Raw genomic sequence first — 17550 nt, 5'->3', positions numbered from 1 at the left:
TATCACGGTTGTTAATATTTGCACAGATAGTAAATTTGCTTTGGGTCCCCTACATGTACTTGGTGCCTTGTGGAAGGAGCTTGGGCTGCTGGACATCCAAGGTACCCCTGTTAAATATGGACCTGAAATATTGAGATTATTGGATGCTGTTTTGCTTCCTAGCAAGGTAGTTATTATGCATGTAGGAGCCCACGATAAGGATGACAGTAAACATGGCCAGGGCAATGTCACCAAGTCTGATGCCTCAGGTCCCCTCTCCCCTTGGTATGTCTGTGCACTCCTTCCTTCTCACCTGCCTGCTGGCTCCTTCGTATGCCTCGCAGGAGAGGCCCAAGGCATGTAATATGGGTGTTGTTTATCAGGGGAATTAGTTGGAAAAGGATGGGAAAAGGCTTCTCCCAGGACATGAGGGAATTATTATATACAAGTAAACATGGGGGTTCCAAGGCTGTAGTCAAATCTCTTCTAAAGGACTGTATTTGACCAGAGATCTTTGATAAGGCTCTTAAGTGTGTTGGTCAGGCAATGGGTTGTTTGTCCAAGAAACAATCCAACAAATCTATGCTCCTGCCAATTGATTTTGGGAAGTTGGTTTTACTGAATTGCTGAGGAAACAGGCTTTCCATACTTGCTGGTTTTGGTGGGTGCTTTATCTGGGTGAGCCCTTCCCTTGCCACACCAACAAGGCACGTGACGTGGTCAAGGCCCTTTTGAAGGAAAACATTCCACGTTTCCCCCTTCCCTATCAAGGAATTGATGGGTGATGGTGGAGATAAAGAATTGATCAATTCTTTATCTCCACCATCACCCAGCAAGTGGCCCATGCCTTGGGCATTGATTGGCAGCTTCATTTTGCTTATTGGCCAAGATCAAAAGGTTGGCAAATACTTATGGGCAAAACGTTCACACAAAAACCACCAGTTGGGATCCCAAATGTGCTTTTGTAAAGAAGCAATCAGACTTTCTGGTTTTTCCTTGAAGACGTGTCATTCCCCTTTTCTGGTGAGAACTCCCTGTGCTCCTCCCTCTGCTCCTCTTTGGAAGAGAATCAGAGACTTGCAACATTAATATCAGCCTTGATAAATAGACCAGACATGAAACAAGACCAGATGTACTAATTCTACTTTATTGTAAAATTATATTAACAGAAACTTGCAAGTCTGCAGGTACAAATTTCCCACTGTCTCCTTTACAGCCTGAGAAACTAGGGAGGGTCTCTTCCGAGTCTCTTGCTCCACCCACCATACAGCTGCAGGCTATGCCACCTCTTATCTGACCATTCCTTTGGCAGGCTCTCTGAGCCCAGCCTTCCAGGGTCTTTGCCACGTTATATTTTCTGAAACGTTGCTGCTGCTCTGCGGGAACCTGAAAGCAGTATGGTGTGCTCTGTGCTTCTTGAAACTACGGTGGGGAAGTGGGAACCATCATATTAACAACCAAACACGGGGGGGGGGGGGGGGCAGCCAGCCCTTCAGTCTCTCCAGCGCAGAGAAAGCTTCAGTACTGCAGCCATATGTGTATTCATGTTCCTTCCCCACACTAGCAGAAGAAACAGCAGCCATTTTCTGCATGGGGAAGGTTTCCATTTCCATGGGGATTCAGAGGACTCTTCCCCCCAGGTCTTGTGTAGCAGTCACATTATCCAGGTTCCCAAACAGGATTTCACTGATGTATTGTAGGGTACGGTTGTCAAAGATCATGTTGAGATGCTCAGCTCCAGGCAGCTCCAGGACATGGACCTTCTGATGCTGCTGCTTGCGCCACTCCTTACACAGCTCTATGCTGCGCCAGCTAATCATGTCATCCCCGTCCCCATAGATAATCTCCACCGGGTCCTCGTAGGGAAACTGGTCGTTGTAAATGTAGGTCTCTGGAGTGGGGTGCCCAGTGCCAAACAGGCAATAGACCTCCACGCCGGGAGGTGGCAGCCCTGCCAGAAGCTCCTTGCTGTCATTCCACATGAACCAGCCGTCTTCAAAGTTGATATCATCGAAGAACCGCTGGTAGTCCCGGTAGGTGTAATTGTAGAAGGGGGTAGAGATGAAGATGTGTGTCTCTGGCCAGGCTGTGTGGGTGGGGAACAACCAGGGACTGTTGGTGGAGATTCGCTTCTCTTCACGCAATTTAATGCTGGACATAATAGGAATGCCCTGATGGTCACCTGCAAAGGACACCAGTAGAATCGCATTATTCTACTGCCACTTTCAGGTTTGCTAATTTGCAATAAAAAATTGCATTACAATGTAATTCAGCCACAGAGGACGGCCGATGAATAAACTTAACAGGGATTCTTCCCTCTTCTTAAAGCTAAACCGGGTGCAAAAACGGAAACAGATCGATGCCTCTCCATTTTTTCCCCAGAAAGCGTGGGGGCTGTGGACAAGATACACCCAGGATCTTTAGTGGGCGGAAAGCTGCTGGTGCAGCCCAGCTCCATGCAGGCCCCAGGAAGACACGGCTGGGCAGCACCAGGGCAGCTACTCACCTGAAGCCATGATCCGCATGGGTTTCACCGCTCCCCCCCAGGGGGCCCCCAGGGAAATGAAGCCCTGAACAAAGCGGTCCTTCCAGGCCTGTGGCTGCTGGACCAGGAAGTAGAGGATGTGGAGGTTGCCAAGGCTGTGGCCAATCAGGAAAACCGGCTTCTGGTGGGCTTCAAACATCTCTTCGATGAGGCCCCGCAGCTTCAAATAGTAAACCTCTTGGTCGGCTGTGGAAAGAGGAGGAAGAGTATGGGAAGGAAACCACACCCCACTCCCACCGCCTGGGATCCAGGGAGAATCTCCCCATGCCGTGTCCAGAGCAGTGCTGGAGGGCTCCTCCCCACCCCGCCCGAGGCTGCAGGCAAACCATCTCCACCCCCTTTGAGGAGGGGGTGGAGATGGTGAGGGGTGAGGGGTAGGTGAGGGGTAGACCAAGGGGGGAATTGGGGTGGGATGCTCCTGGGGAAGACCCCACTTCTCCCCCACATGGCTCAGCCCTGATGCTGAGGCTCTGAGTCCTGGGTGGCCTCCAGTTGTCCCCAAGCGCCGCATTGGGCTGTAATGAAGGATGCCCAAAGCTGCACTTGCTGAATTTCATTCCCCTCCATCCCGGATCTCTCCAGTCGCTCCTTTTGTGTCACATTTTATTTGTCAGTTTGTTGTGTCAGGGTTTCAAATACAGACAAGCCAGGGATAGGTGGGAAATATTAAATCCCCCTGATGGTGTGTGATATTATGAGGCAGACCTGGCCCATTTTCTTCAATTCTTCTTAACCCAGATTTGTGAAAGGAAAATCCTTAACTGGGAAAAAGTTAATGCCATTTTCTTTTTCCTTGGGGAGCAGAAAATGGTTTCCTTTGCACCGTATCCTGATCCTGTGGCTGCTTTGCTGGGGCCACTGAAAAAAATGGAATGACCAATGGAAAGCCTGGAAGGAATGATCAGGCTTTAGTGATGGTTTGATTGATTGGTTGATACTAAAAGGCTTACATAGCCACTTGGAAGAACCGTAAAGCATGCTGGAAAAATGGGCTGCAGGCTCTGAGAGGGAGACAGCTGATGGGGATGCAGCAGCTGCCTTGCACTTTGGAAGGGGTTGAGCCCATCCTCCCTGCTCCCCTGCCTCTGCCCAGGCATACTCACTGGGGCCAAGCCTCCAGTCGTAGGGAGCGGCTCTCACGCTCTGATCACGCACGTAGCCGTTGTTGACCAGGTGCTGCACCAGGGTGTGCATGTAGCCTAGAGCAAGGAAGAGAAGGGAGGTGAGAGGAGGCCAGGGCGACCTCCAGGGAATGGAGTCCAGGCAGGGGCTTCAAGGCCTCCCTGGAAGTTCTGCCCCTCTTCTCCCCCCACAAACCATTCCTGACTCCCTCAGAAGAAGCCAAGCGGTTTTTAGAGAAAGCACCAAGATCAAAGGGATTCCAAAGAAGGTCATGCAGATCCTGCACGCCTGGTAGCAACTTCTGAAGTCCACAGGGCTGCCCTCCACTGAGCACCCCTCAAAGATCTTTCCAAAGCCCCCAAGAAAGCAGGAGAACCATCATGTAATTTCCACCATATTATTGTCCTCCCTAAACCTCTCTCTCCTTGAAGGGAAACACTCTGGCAACTGTGGTTGCTCTGCCACACTGGCAAAAAAGCTGCCTCTGTAGCTACTCCCCTCTCCGGTCACCATAACTGCATATCAGACCCCCACAGAGGGAGGACCCTTGTGCAGGTAGCCCTCCCCCAACAAAGACCAGCAACAGCAGGCTTTTGCCCAAACTCTCTGCCATTATTTCATGCAGGAAACTCCAGGAACTCGGAGGAACCAAAGGCTCAGAAGAAAGACTTTTGGGGATGCATTTCACCCTGTTGAGCTTCCCTCCGGCTCCCCCTAGTCTCCTCATTGTTCTCACCTGCCAATTTGCCACCATCCAGGTATTCCACCGAAAAGGTCTGGCCAAACCCGGGAACTCTGATGTGGACCCCAGGGGCGTTGGTTATGCTCCGGGTGGTTTTATTGAAAACCACTCTGTGTCCCCCAAGGACGAGTCAAGAGAAAACACAATAATTATTCCAGGAGGTCCACTTCCAACAAAGGCCATCATCCCACCAGAGAACTTGAAGGGGCTAAATACCAGGATCACTAGCAGCCTTGATCTAAAAAACCCAGGCCTTGATCCTTTAGGTCTACGGTACAGGTTGAGGCCTCAGATCCTGTGGACTGGAGGCCTCCTGGTTGCCTCTTGTGCTTGGGGTCCCTGCCAACAGGCTCTTAAAAAGAAGGCTCCCACTCAGCCACCAAATACCACCGTGGGGCATCAGGAGTCAAAATCTGCTTCCCACCAGGGAGAAACAACTGAGAGGGCATGGGGGCGATTGGGGGCTGCCAGGGGAGGGAGACTCCTGTCCCGTTGGCCAATCCATGCCACATTTGTCTAGCTATCTTAAAACCGGAGTTTCCCATTTTTTTCAGGGATGCTGAAGCCATGATTAAAACTAACTCCTGAAACAGCAGATGGAGTTGTGGGCTTGCACCATGAACCCCTTCCTGATGCCTGCCAGATGTTTCGGGAGGCTACCAGGACTGGTCTTCTAAGGCAGTCCTGAACTCAGCCTGCCTAACAGTTGATGAAGTGGCGGAGGGGAGGAAGTGGGAGCCCCCAGCCCAGCCTGGTGTCCCAGGTGAAAGCAACAAGAGTCCATCAGGATCAGTGACCCCAAGAGAGACCAGGCAGTCTATAATAACAAAATCAGCAATTCTGACAGTCATGGAGGGATGGAGGCAGAGGTTAGGGTGGGATGTTCCCAAGAGATGCCAAGAGAGTCTATTGGAAAGTTGTGGGATCGTATTTTCACTCAGAGCTGAGGTGAAATGAACGAGAGAAGCACTCAGCGACTGCAGTAAGACCCAAAATACTTTACTTAGTTTTGGCTTAGCAAACTCTTGAATCGGCCACTGTTCATAAATCATGGTTTATAGTTTAGCAGAGCTTGTGCAAGTCACCCACTGTGTTGTATAAAACAAATAATGGTTTAGGACAATATGTTCTGTTTGGGAGAGGATCTTCAACTTGCTGCTTGTTTGGGGTCTCCTCTCTCTCTCTGCATCACCCCCTCTTCTCCTCTGTCTGGGAGCCAGGGACCCTCTAAGGTCTGGACCAGCAGGACCTCCATCCCAACAGGCAGAGGAGAGGCCAAGAGTAGAGTTGATGTGTGTGTGTGGGGGGGTCTGTCTGTGAAGAGAGGGGTGCTCCCCCACAGACATGCCTTGTGTTGTCGATCCAACAGTCCACTCCAAAAGGCAGGAACATGTTGAGGTTCAGCCAGATGGTAAAGTAATCCTCAGTCTTGCGATAACACATCCAGTTCACCACATCTGGCTTGTCCAACTTAGCCTCCAGCTGATTCCCAAGGTACCCGGGCACTGCAGGGGCAGAGAAACAGAACAGCTGCATTCCCATCTCCGAACCAAAAGGACAAACTGGCCTGCAAAGATGGGGATTCCTGGATGTCCTCCTCCTGTCTACCTGCCCTGTCTACCTGGGCCTTTCCCTTCTTCTGGCTGCAACCCTGTCTTGAAGGGAAGTGGCAGGTTTACCTCTCTACCCTCCTGTCCATCCTCTGCAAACAGCTGTGCCTGGCGAGGTGGCTCCTGCCCTCAAGAAGAGGTTCACCCCAGAGATCTCCTCGTAGGAGGAAAAATTGCAATCAGAAAGCGAGTGCTGGGGAAGGTCTCCTCGGGATGAGAGGTTTCCAGACCTGACCCCAGAGAAGAATGCAGAGCAAGGCAGCTGAAGAGGCGATAAGGGAGTTGGCCTGAAGCAGCAGCAGAGAGATGAAAGGATCGGCCCTGCTGCAAGTCAGGCAGCCCAGGACATCTGTTGTTGTGAGTTGCGAAGCCGTGTCCGACCCATTGCAACCCCAGGGAGAATGTTCCTCCAGGCCTTCCTGAAGTCCATTGAAGCTCAACTGAAGCCTACTGCTTCAGTGTCTCCACCCAGCCCCCTCATTCCCAGAACATCTTTGGGGACACGTAGTAAGTCCCTGCTGGCCAAGGAGAAGAAAGAAGGCGGGGAGGCCTCCTTTACAGACTCCCTTTTATCTGCATGGCGCTCCCTTCTTCCCAGGCACCCTTTTATCACCTCTGCAGCATAGCATGTAAACATCTGTTTGTGTCTGTGTGTACTGCTGGAGCAACTGCAATTAATAAAGGTTTGTGTGTTAGCAGAGATTCTCTGCATGCTGCAGATGAAATTAAGCAATTCATCGGGCAAGGGGTTAAGTGCTGCTTTCATTAACAGAGAGGCACAGGGTCTCAGAAGCTGCAGCTGTCAGTTCCCAATCCTGGTCTGCAAAAATCCAGACAATCGGCAGATGGCAGCAGACTTTTCTGCATTTTGCCGCCAACCATGCTTGTCTGGATTTGTAGCCCTAAACAACCAGCAGGCAACCAGGCTATAATCGCTAAGTCCCAAATGCCTGAGGAAAACCCAGCTTTGCTTGGTGCTGAAAAGCCAACTACGCTGGTGCTGGGCCATCATCCTGCCACAACTTTCTGGATGTGAGACCCTCTTCTAGCAACCAAGAGCAGGAAGAGCCTGTCCTCAAGATGCCTTCAGGGAGACCTCGAATATCTGGTCTAAATTGTGAAAACTTTTAATATCTTTACTAAGATCTTGACCTTTGGTCAAGAAGCCTAAGGACAGCGGAGCAATTCCTTTAAAAGTGGAGGTGGAATATAATGAATCACCAGGTTATACAACAGTTAGGAGGAGAGGAGGAGAGGGAGAGACAGAGATTTCAATATTAGGTTGTGTAGTTTTGGGTGGTATTTTCAATATATGCCTGTTTCATCTTTGACCTGTGACCTTCTCTAACATTAGAAAAACTGGTTTATCACTATTTGCTTATTCCTATCTAAAAAAGCAGAGAAAGGAACATAGTACTACAAATCTAATGAAGAGGAAGAGGAAGGAAGAGTGGGGTAGGGAAGCAAAATGGAAAACTATAGAAATGCTAACATTGTTATGAAATGAAAGAGATTTTGTAACGGCTCCTTCTGGAATCTCAATTAAGAACTCTCCAAGGAAGAACCCAGCTCAGGACTTGGGCCTCATTCTGGCTCTTCATCCAAGGTAACCCTGTCCAAAATGCGTGGCAGAATCAGAGGTCCCCATGCATGGCTTACTGTGCCCGAGCCACCAGGTAGGAAAAGCCAAAAAGATGAGAAAGGACAGTCCAAAGGAAGGAGGAAAGCAAGGGGGCTGCCACTCTGCCAAGGGGAGAGGGTCAAAGAGAGGCACGCATTCAAGGGTGGTAGCCAGGAGCAAGCTGGGCAGATGTCCTGAGCAAGGCTTTGGTGCTGGACCCTCTGGCTGCTGGCAGCTGCTCCATCAACTCCCTGTTTACCACCATATCTGGATATCAAGGGGGACCCAGTTGGCTTACAAGACATTGTGGAAGACCTCCAGGTCACACTATAACTTCCATGCAAATCTATAAATATTCCAGCATTCAGTCAGCCCAGGTTAGTTTTATTTATTTTTAGTTCTGTTTGCTTGGAAGGAGGCTGACTGAAAACATACTTTCCAAAATGCAGCAGGATGTTTGCAACATGGGGCATTTGCAGCCAGCTCTCCAAAACAAGAGGATTTCCAATGCTGCAAATGCTCTGTGCCAAAATCCTACTTGGATTTCAGGACTGGCTTCCCTTCTTGCATGGAGGGAGAAGAACTCCAGTGCTGGGCTGGAGAAAAGAAGCTCAGAATTACAAAGATCAGAGAGGCTTTTTCTCCAGCCCAGCCCTGGCGTTCCCTTCTGCACGTGGAAGGGAGCTGCTGTACATCCTCAGGACCATTGATCATCTTTCAAAGATCCTGGAGCACCGGAGAACTACCAGCAGACTGGAAAAAAGCTGATGTAGTTGATCTTCAAAAAAAGGAGACAGAAAAAGATCCAGGGAATTACAGATCTATCAGCCTGACCTCAATACCTGGGAAGATTCTGGAAAGATAATGAAGCAACAAATCAAAGAACACCTAGAAACATTAGTGGACCAGGGGGATGCTGTGGATATAATGTACTTGGACTTCAGTGGGGCATTTGATAAAGTAGACCACAACCTACTACTGTACTTGATAAGATAGAAAAATGTAGGTTAGACAGCATCACCACCATCTTGATAGATTTCTAACTGGCTGACCGACCACACTCAACATGTAGTCCCTAATGGAACTACCTCCACCTGAAGGGAAGAATGCAATGGGGGACCCCAAGGTTCTATCTTAGGCCCAGAACCCTTCAGTATCTTCATCAATGATTTGGGTGAAGGAATAGATGGGGAACTCATCAAATTTGCAGACAAAAGCAAGCTGGCAGGAATAACCAATACTCCAGAAGACAGGCTTAAGATACAGAAGGATGTTGACAGACTTGAACATTGGGTACTATCTAACAAAATGAAATTCGGGGAGGGGGGGAGGTAAGATTCTACATTTAGGCAAGAAAAACCAAAAGCACAGGTAAAAACCAAATGCACAGGTGGCTCAACAGTATTAATTGGCTCAATTGTGAGAGGAATCTTGGAGTTCAGGTGGACATTCACTTAAATATGAGCCAGCCGTATGCAGCAGCTGCCAAAAAAGTCAACACAATTCTAGGCTGCATTAACAGAGGAACAGAATCAAGATCACATGAAGTGTTAATATCACTTTATAATGCCTTGGTAAGGCCACACTTGGAATACTGCATTCAGTTTTGGTCGCCACGATGTAGAAAAGATGTGGAGACTCTAGAAAGAGTGCAGAGAAGAGCAACAAAGAGGATTAGGGGACTGGAGACTAAAACATATGAGGAACGGTTGCAGGAACTGGGTATGTCTAGTTTAATGAAAAGAAGGACTAGGGGAGACATGATAGCAGTCTTCCAATATCTCAGGGGCTGCCACAAAGAAGAGGGAGTCAAGTTATTCTACAAAGCACCTGAGGGCAGAACAAGAAGCAATGGGTGGAAACTAATCAAGGACAGAAGCAACTTGGAACTAAGGAGAAATTTCCTGACAGTGAGAACAATTAATCAGTGGAACAAGTTGTCTCCATTAGTTGTGAATGCTCCAGCACTGGAAGTCTTTAAGAAGACATTGAACATCCGTTTGTCTGAAAATGGTTCCACACCTGAGTAGGAGGTTGGACTAGAAGACCTCCAAGGTCCCTTCCAACTCTGTGATTTTGTTCTGTTGAATCCTTTAGCAGGCAGCTCTTTTGCTCTATCCACTTAATGACCTGTGCACTTGCTTAACACTTAACGACTGCAATGAGGAGAGCCAGGATTGTGGTTGTTCAGCAAGGCAGTCATATGGGCATCTTGCTTAACAACCACAATGACTCACAAACTAAATTCTGCACTCTCAGTTGGTCTTAAGCCAGCCTGTATCGCATCTGCATTTCCTCTCCTTCCCGCCTTTTCTTCCCTGTCCATTTTTCCTAAACTCCAGTGAGATTTTGGACTCCGTCAACTCAGTCTTCCCTTGCCTCCTTCACTAATACTGTCAATCTTCCTTATGCTTTTAAATCTAGGGTCTATTACTTCCTCCTCCATGGGGATGTCTTCACAGGCACCTGTTGCAATCACATTTTTCAAAGTAAGAGCATTTACTAATGCATCTTATTCCATTCTGGGTTATCAGCTACTTTTTCTGGGACTCACAGCTCTTACAGCAGAAGAGAAGGCATTGATTTGGAGGGTGGCAGTTTCCCCTCCCCCCATCTAATCTTGGGGTGCCCCAGAGCAACCTTCCCATCCTAAGAGGGATTCCTTGACTCCCCACCAGTCATGCAGGGCCAGGAAAGAGCCCACTTCAGGGCGGGGGTGAAGGTGATTGTTCTGAGGCTCACCTGCTCCTCCCCATTTCTTCAGTACCCCTACTTAGGATTAATGGACCCGTCTCTCTCTTCCCTTCCCCTGCTCTGTCCTGGGGAGCTGCTCGGCCCACAATAGCCAGTTGGCTGAGAGATGTTGTACCCCCTGTTGCCTCTTTCTCCGCAATTTTTTCTTCTTCTATTTCGTCCTTTATCTCGTTCCTCTCCCTCCCTGCTTTCCAAATCTTATCAAAGTTGGGAGCCATTCACATAAACGGGTGCTTTTTGATACAGGACATCACAAGATGGGAAGGAAAGGACTCTGTGGGAGACAAATTAACAACACCTGTCTGGGTTGTCCCACTGGGAAATCCTCAGCAGCATTTAAGAAGCAGCAGCAACTCCATCCCCTCAGAGGGCAGCTTCATGCCTGAGCTCTACCTCCTGCAGCCTGCAAGCAGCTGGCTGTTCTCCCATCCCAGGGATGGACACAATGAGCCTTCCTGCCAGAGCCACTTAGAAATGCCTCTGCAGGGGCCATGCTGGAATGTCTGCCTCCCCTGTCCCCTTTCGTGGCACGACAAAACCGCGCTCCACTAAAGCGCGCCCGATTAAACCGCGTCGCTGACGTCATCAGCAGGGCGACAACAGCAACCGCGGAGAAAAAAGGGCGCTTTAAATAGCGCTTTGAAAGCAAGCCGATTCAAGTTAAGGTAAGGGTTAGGTTTAGGGTTAGGTTAAGGGTTAGGGTTAGGTTAAGGGTTAGGGTTAGGGTTAGGTTTAGGGTTAGGTTAAGGGTTAGGATTAGGTTTAGCGTTAGGTTAAGGGTTAGGTTAAGGGTTAGGTTTAGGTTTAGGTTTAGGGTTAGGTTTAGGGTTAGGTTTAGGATTAGGTTTAGGGGGGTTAGGTTTAGGTTTAGGGGTTAATTTTAGCTTTAGCGTTTACAGCGTGCTTTTTTCATCGCGCTGTGATGACGTCAGCTACGTGGTTTCGTCGAGTGCGCTTTAGTCGAACGCGGTTTTGTGGTGGAACCGTCCCCTTTGGGCCGAGTGCTTTCTGAGCTCGGGAAGTGGCCCTCCTTCTGGGGATATTTAGGAGACCCCTCCCCCCAACCCTTCCTGTTTTTTTCCATAGCCCTGCTGTCCCTGCAATCCTGGTGGGAATTTGGGTCTGGCTGTTCCCTCCAGGCAAACAGTCTCATGCAAACAAGGCAAAGTCCAACAAACACCACTCAGGAGTCACTGTGCAAAAATTTAATCTCAGAGATCAAAGGGAAGGCAGGCTGGCTGCAGGGTCACTGTGGGGCAGAGTGCTTGCTCCATTTCACTGCCACAGAAAGGGGGACATTGTGGGGTGGGGGATTTCCCCTTTTTGTTGTTGCATCAACAGCAGAGCCAAGAAGGCCCTTCTTCCCACTGCTGGGAGCCCCCAGGATCTTCTCTGGCTGCCCCCCTGCAGCTGGGCCTTGGAGCAAGAGCAGCCTCAGCTCCTGCTTCTCTTCCTCCTCCTCTTCTTCCTCCTCCTGAAAAGAACATTCTGCTAAAGGTCCTCAGCAACTTGGAGAAGAACTCAAGGCAGATTCTTAGCAATTCCTAACTGGTTTAGGTCGAAATTATTTGAAAGAACTAAGGAGAAGCAAACTGCAGGTTACCCGCTTAAAGGTGGTAGCTGTGCGCTTGGTCAAGTTGCTTTCCAGATCTGACTCCATTCTGCATTTTAATGGGCCACCGCACAGAGTCGCCACCGTCTGGATGCTGCCCGTGCAAAGCTTTGCCACAGGCTCCCCCTTCCCAGTCACCTCTGCCCTTCCGATGCCGGCAGCAAAGGCGAAAGCCCCGCCGCCCGCAGCCCTGGGGGGGGGGGGGAGGCGGCTGACGGTTGGGAAGCCCCCCGGGTGCCTGAGGCAGAAGGGGCCCACCGGCCTCTCCAAGGCTCGGCGCTCAGGGGAGCCTCTCCGCTCCTCCTCTCGAGGCTCGGTGCCGAGGACGTTTGTTCGGAGGCTGGGAAGGTGAAGCAAGCGCTGCCACGAGAGCAGGACGTCCCATCGGTCGCCTGCCAGCCTCGCTCCGACCTCCTGCCGGCCTCCTGGGAGAGGCCGACGACCAAACTCGGGCCCGCGGCAGGACCAAAGGCTGAGCCCTTCTGCCGCCGGGCGGATCTCGCATCAGCAACTCTTGCGGAGCCGCCTTGGGCTCTGAAGCGGCCGTCGAGAGCCCGTCCTGGCGTCAGCCCTTCCGTCTCCCGCAGGGAAGACTTAGCCGCAGCAACTCCCCTTCCTCGGTTCTTGGGAAGAATCCGACGGCACCGGCACCCCCCCTCCCTTCTTCCTCGGCCTTGGCCCCCAGACCCTCCCCAGCGCCTCCGGGGCTCCCCTCCCTCCCTCTCTCCCTCCTTCCTCGGCCAACTCACCCAGCAGCACCGGGGGCGTCCTGTTGGAGCCGGCGGCTTCTGGGGTGGTGCTTGGCGGGAAGAGCACGTTGAGGAGCCAGAAGGCCCGGCCAGGCTGAAGGAGCGCCAGGACCAGGGCAGCGCTCCATCCGGCCTGGCTCTGCATCCTGGGCTGCCGAGAAGCTACTCTGGCCCTCCCAGCCTGGGGCGGCGAAGGGCGCTCCGCTCTCTTCCCGCAGACTGTTGGGGAAGGGGAGGAGCGGGAGGTAGGGACCCACCAGCTCAGGCCGAGTGGCCGGCAGGGCTGGAGTGGGCCGGGGGGGGGGGAAGAGGCATTCCCAAAGTTGAAGGTCTGATTGCAGAGCCCCCTCCGAGGGATCATGCAACGCCCGCGGGGGGGGGGGGTCATTGGCCGCGACCGGCCAGAAGAATCCGAGGCCAGGAGCTCCCGCGAAGCAGCTGCCGCCCAGATTCCTTTGGGAGGCTTGGCCTTCCTCTCCCGGAGAGAGCAGGGCCTCTCCTGGCCTTTCCCGAGGAAAGTAAGCAAAGCAAAGGCCTGGAGGAAGGCTGGGACACCCTCCTTCTTTCAGCTGCAGGTGGAGAACAGCGTCCGCGGAGGCCTGAGGTTCCTTGGCTCCTCTACATAAACAGACCGTTTCTTACAACTAAAGTAGCCCATAAGCCAAACGTTTCTTTGAAGGGGGATCCAAGGTTGTCTAAATCAGCCTGACTCTAACATTTCATTCTTAGATTTCCGGTGTCAGGGTTGTGTGAAGCAGATGATGAGGGGATCCAGGATGAACGGTGCTGAGGCAGCATCACAGCCTCCCTCCAGTACAAGCACAGCTTAGATCTTAGAGCCTGGAAGCTGCTGGAATGGCCCACATCAGCTGGCCCCTCTTCTGGCACAACCAGTGCAGCAGATCCCGCCTCTGCCACTCGCAGCACGGTCTCCCACAGGGCTTGTTTCAGGCTGCACCAGTGGTGGGTTCCTACTGGTTTGGACTGGTTCAGCCGAACTGGTGGTAGTGGTTTGGTGGCCTGGGTTGCTGGAACTGGCAGCGACCCAGGCCTACCACACCCCTGAACCAGTTCTTCCGGCAGTGCCATAGGCAGTGCCATCTTGTTTCTTGGTTCTGCGCATGCACAGAACAATTTTAATCCCACTGTGCATGTGTGTACCGCACACCTCAAGCCCACCCCTGGGCTGCCCCTTCCTTGCTGAGTAAGTGTGGCAGAATTTCAGACATGCTTCAGATTTCTATCACTTCATGTGAATTGGACAATTTATCATTACAAACGGGCAACTCCTTGCCTGGGAAATAAACAACCCTGCTGGAGAACATTATGCTGTCAGAGTAGAAGCTGCTTTGATGATTCGATGGGACCGTCGGATTCAAAGACTGAGGCAAGATGGAGAAGATGCATCTGGGTCTGCTTTTCAACCTTCCCTCAGAATATGGGCTGAATGAGAGGAGTTGACTGACCAGTTGAAGGCCTATTGATTATGGGGTTGATTAATTTGGCTGAGATTCCCTGAAATCATGAAAGTATTATTTTAGATTTGTACTCCTAAATAGATCCTACGGACTTTATTCCATGAGTCTAGCTATATTGAAAATGAGAGGCATCCTTTGAATGATCATCTGATACACTTATACACTGTTGAAACTTAATCTGGTACAAAATTACAGAAGACCCTACCTTCAATAAAATATCAGCACAGCCTGGTTTCATAAAACACCATCAAAACTCTATCAATATTAGATGATTTGAATGCTGATAATATTGCAATGTTTTTGTCTTTATTTCAATATGTGCAAGCTTTATTTGGAATTAGTTACAAAACAGATTTTAATATAATTTCTTGGATAAAACAATATTGTTTTAATCCTTTGAGAGCCTAATAACATTGTCTCTTATGTAAACACAGGAACCATGGAAAACACCAATGTTCCCTCTCGTTCAATATTTAATTTAGAACTTTTGCCATGTTTAAGGACATAGTCTGGGGATACCCAAGGTAATTGTGTTAAAGGAATAGGATATAATTTACTGCTGTATGCAGAAGGTATGTTCGGCCTTTTATTATCATCATAGATCTTTACCAAGATTTGTTGAAATGGTGCAGCAATACTGTTATTTGTTTCTCAAAGTCTCCAGTCATTTGTATTTCCAAAAGTGAAGTTTTCAGAATCTCTTCAGCACTATGTGGAGTTCTGATGGCCATTAACACACGGCCTCTTTCTCAGGCTTCCATTGGTGGCACCTTTAGCAGGAGAATGTCTCTTCCTAGCCAGTAGTCCTGCTAAAGACCTTGGGTACATATTTTAAACTTTTACTTATCTAGGCCTCAAATATTTGGAAAATCAGGTTTTCCAGGATTTTCCAGGTCTACAAGAGCCAGTATGATGTAGTGCTTGAGGCATCACACTAGAAACTGGGAGACCGTGAGTTCGAGTCCCACAAAGGCACAAAGCCAGTTGGGTGCCCCTAGGCCAGTCACTTTCTCTCAGCCCCAGGAAGAAGGCAATGACAAACCTCTTCCAAAGAACCTTGTGAGGGAAACTCCAGGCAGGTACCAGGTCAGCACAAAATAAACAACAAGAAACCCAAAGTGCTTTAGACTTCTGTGACCACCTTTGTCCTTCGTAAATAGCCCGGCAGGAGTCTTTGTTGAACAACAATCCTGTATCACAGTGTTTCTTCATAAGGGAATTGCTCAACTCTGTAGCAAGTTTTGTTTGCTCTTTTTGAAAATTTATTCAGTTCTGTAATATTGTTCTTTTTTAAACTAATTTTTACTAAACCAAACTTGTGCAGTGTGCTCAAAATCTGCTATGACATTCAGAGATCATCCTTACCTGCCTTTGGCATAACAGGCACCCAAATATTGCACTAAAATAGCCAATGACAGACGTGTGTTTTCAGCATTCTCTAGCAGGGAGGAAAGTCAGAGGCAGAGCTTGCTATGACTGATAGTTTATCTGTGGCATTTCTCCTTAGGCTACCTTGAAGTAAGAAGCCTGATTGGCCTGCAATCTTCTACATAGATGTTGTTGTGCCCTGGTGGGGAAACCAATCTTAGGTCATGGTATATATTTTCACAAGCAATTCTACACACTTGAAAAATGCCAGATGGTGGAGCTTCCGGTGGCAGAAGGCATTCATAACCCAGGCAGGTAGCATCCTCAGTGCGAGGGCATGTAGGGTTGCTCTTCTTTATGCCAACTGCCAGCTTTGGTGAGGTATGGTTTTCTGCTTGGTAGTTAAATGATTGGGATATTGTTTTCTACTTGGTTGTTGCTTGGTGTGAATCCCTGCTTACCTGGGTCTAGGGGCTTTTTTATTGCCTCTTTTGAAGAAGTATAAATGTAGCTTGTGATTGATTTGTCTCAGTGTCAAGCTTCTGGGTATTCCCTAGCATTTTCTGGATTTAGCTTGGTCTAGGTTGCTGACAGTTTCCCAGCTGAAACTATGGTTGAGTCAGTCTGTCTGTGTGTGGTGAGATTAAGGACTTCTCATCCTGACCTCTAGTTGGTGTTCATGGATGGCCCTGCCAGTCTTCTGCTTGTCCGTCCTACACAGCGGCTGTTGCAGTCCTTACATGGCAGGTTATAGTCACAAAGAGCCCTAGAAAAATGGTTGGGTTTGGATTGCTTCCTGGTAGATTATGATTTATCAATCCTTTTATCTTATGATTTATGATCTATTACTTATCACTTTGTTGTTTGTGTGTATACTGAGAGCTTCTACACCGGAGAAAAATTCCTTGTGTGTCCAATCACTCTTGACCAATAAAGAATTCTGCTCTGTTCCGTTCCATCCCATCCCAAGATGATTTGTGTCTTTATAACAGACAACCATGCTATGAACTCTGAATAGTGACCAGGATAAAGGCTAAAAAGAGCCTTAATAGGGAAAAGCAATCAAAGTCTAAATGTATATGATAACTCCTTAATCTTCTCACACACAGACAGACTCAACCAGTTTCAACTGAGAAACAGTCAGCATTCTAGATCAAGCTACACAGAGTGCTGGGCAAGAACCAGAGAGCTACAGAGATTCTCAGTCATCCAGGTCATGGTTGTCCCAAAGGTGCTTTTTCCAGAGACTGGACTTTCTGGTTCTTCTTTGAAGATGTTTTGCTTATCATCCTTAGAAGCTTCTGCCTCTTGAAAAAGCATCTTTGGGACAGAGAGGAGTGGATTTTTCCCTGCTGGTGGGCTTCCCAGGAGCTTCTGACCCTACAAGAATCAGCCAGGCTGGCTAGAGGCACTTCTCAGTCCTCTTGGTCCCCTCAAGAGTCCTCAGTGGTGCATCCAACCCCAGGATCGGCATCAATCCTGGGATTCAAGCATCAGATGAATATGGCAGATCTCTCCAGAGCCCAGGATGCTTGAAGCTGATGGCCAAGGGAAGACAGATATTCCCCAGGTTTCAGCCTTCCTGTGGAGCAACAGGCATGGCTTCAAATGAACCTACCCAGCTTGAGATTGCCCCTTCCCGCAACCAAAACCTCCCACCAGAAGAAACCCGTGGGACAATTCAGTCGAAAGGTTGACTAGTAGAGAAGAGGCTAATGACCTATTTCCACAGTTGGATCTCCACGTATTAGTTTTTCTTCCCAATGCAGCTGTCTTACCCTCTTGAAGTCCAAAGGACAATTTATCATCAGAATGAGTGGCTTTCAATACAGCAGACACTGCAGCGACAGGGAGGCCTTTAGCTCTTCTTCTGTCCTCAGAGAAGCCACAAGAGGCCTCTTGTCTGCGACTCCCCCCACAAGGGAAAGTAGAGTCAGAAAAGCCCTCCCCAGCTTGAGAGGGAAGGTCTC

The 17550-nt window shown here is 49.4% G+C and overlaps 1 protein-coding gene across 1 annotated transcript; it reads right to left on the bottom strand.

The window, feature by feature from the left end:
* Window positions 1-1110: 1110 nt before the first annotated feature.
* On the bottom strand, window positions 1111-12944 carry LCAT (lecithin-cholesterol acyltransferase). Its single transcript, XM_014069853.2, has 6 exons — window positions 12735-12944; window positions 5737-5893; window positions 4383-4498; window positions 3628-3723; window positions 2486-2710; window positions 1111-2161 (listed from the first exon to the last, which is right to left on the bottom strand). The coding sequence occupies exons 1-6, from the start codon at window positions 12877-12879 to the stop codon at window positions 1599-1601; spliced, it is 1302 nt and encodes a 433-aa protein (XP_013925328.2). The 5' UTR covers window positions 12880-12944; the 3' UTR covers window positions 1111-1598.
* Window positions 12945-17550: the final 4606 nt, after the last annotated feature.

This window comes from Thamnophis sirtalis, unplaced genomic scaffold (genome assembly GCF_051295495.1).
Source record: "Thamnophis sirtalis isolate CommonGarterSnake01/CBP01778 unplaced genomic scaffold, rThaSir2_p1.2 scaffold_14, whole genome shotgun sequence".
Lineage (NCBI taxonomy): Eukaryota > Metazoa > Chordata > Lepidosauria > Squamata > Natricidae > Thamnophis > Thamnophis sirtalis.
The sequence above is the reverse complement of the archived record's forward strand: the minus strand, read 5'-3'. Positions and strand labels throughout refer to the sequence as shown.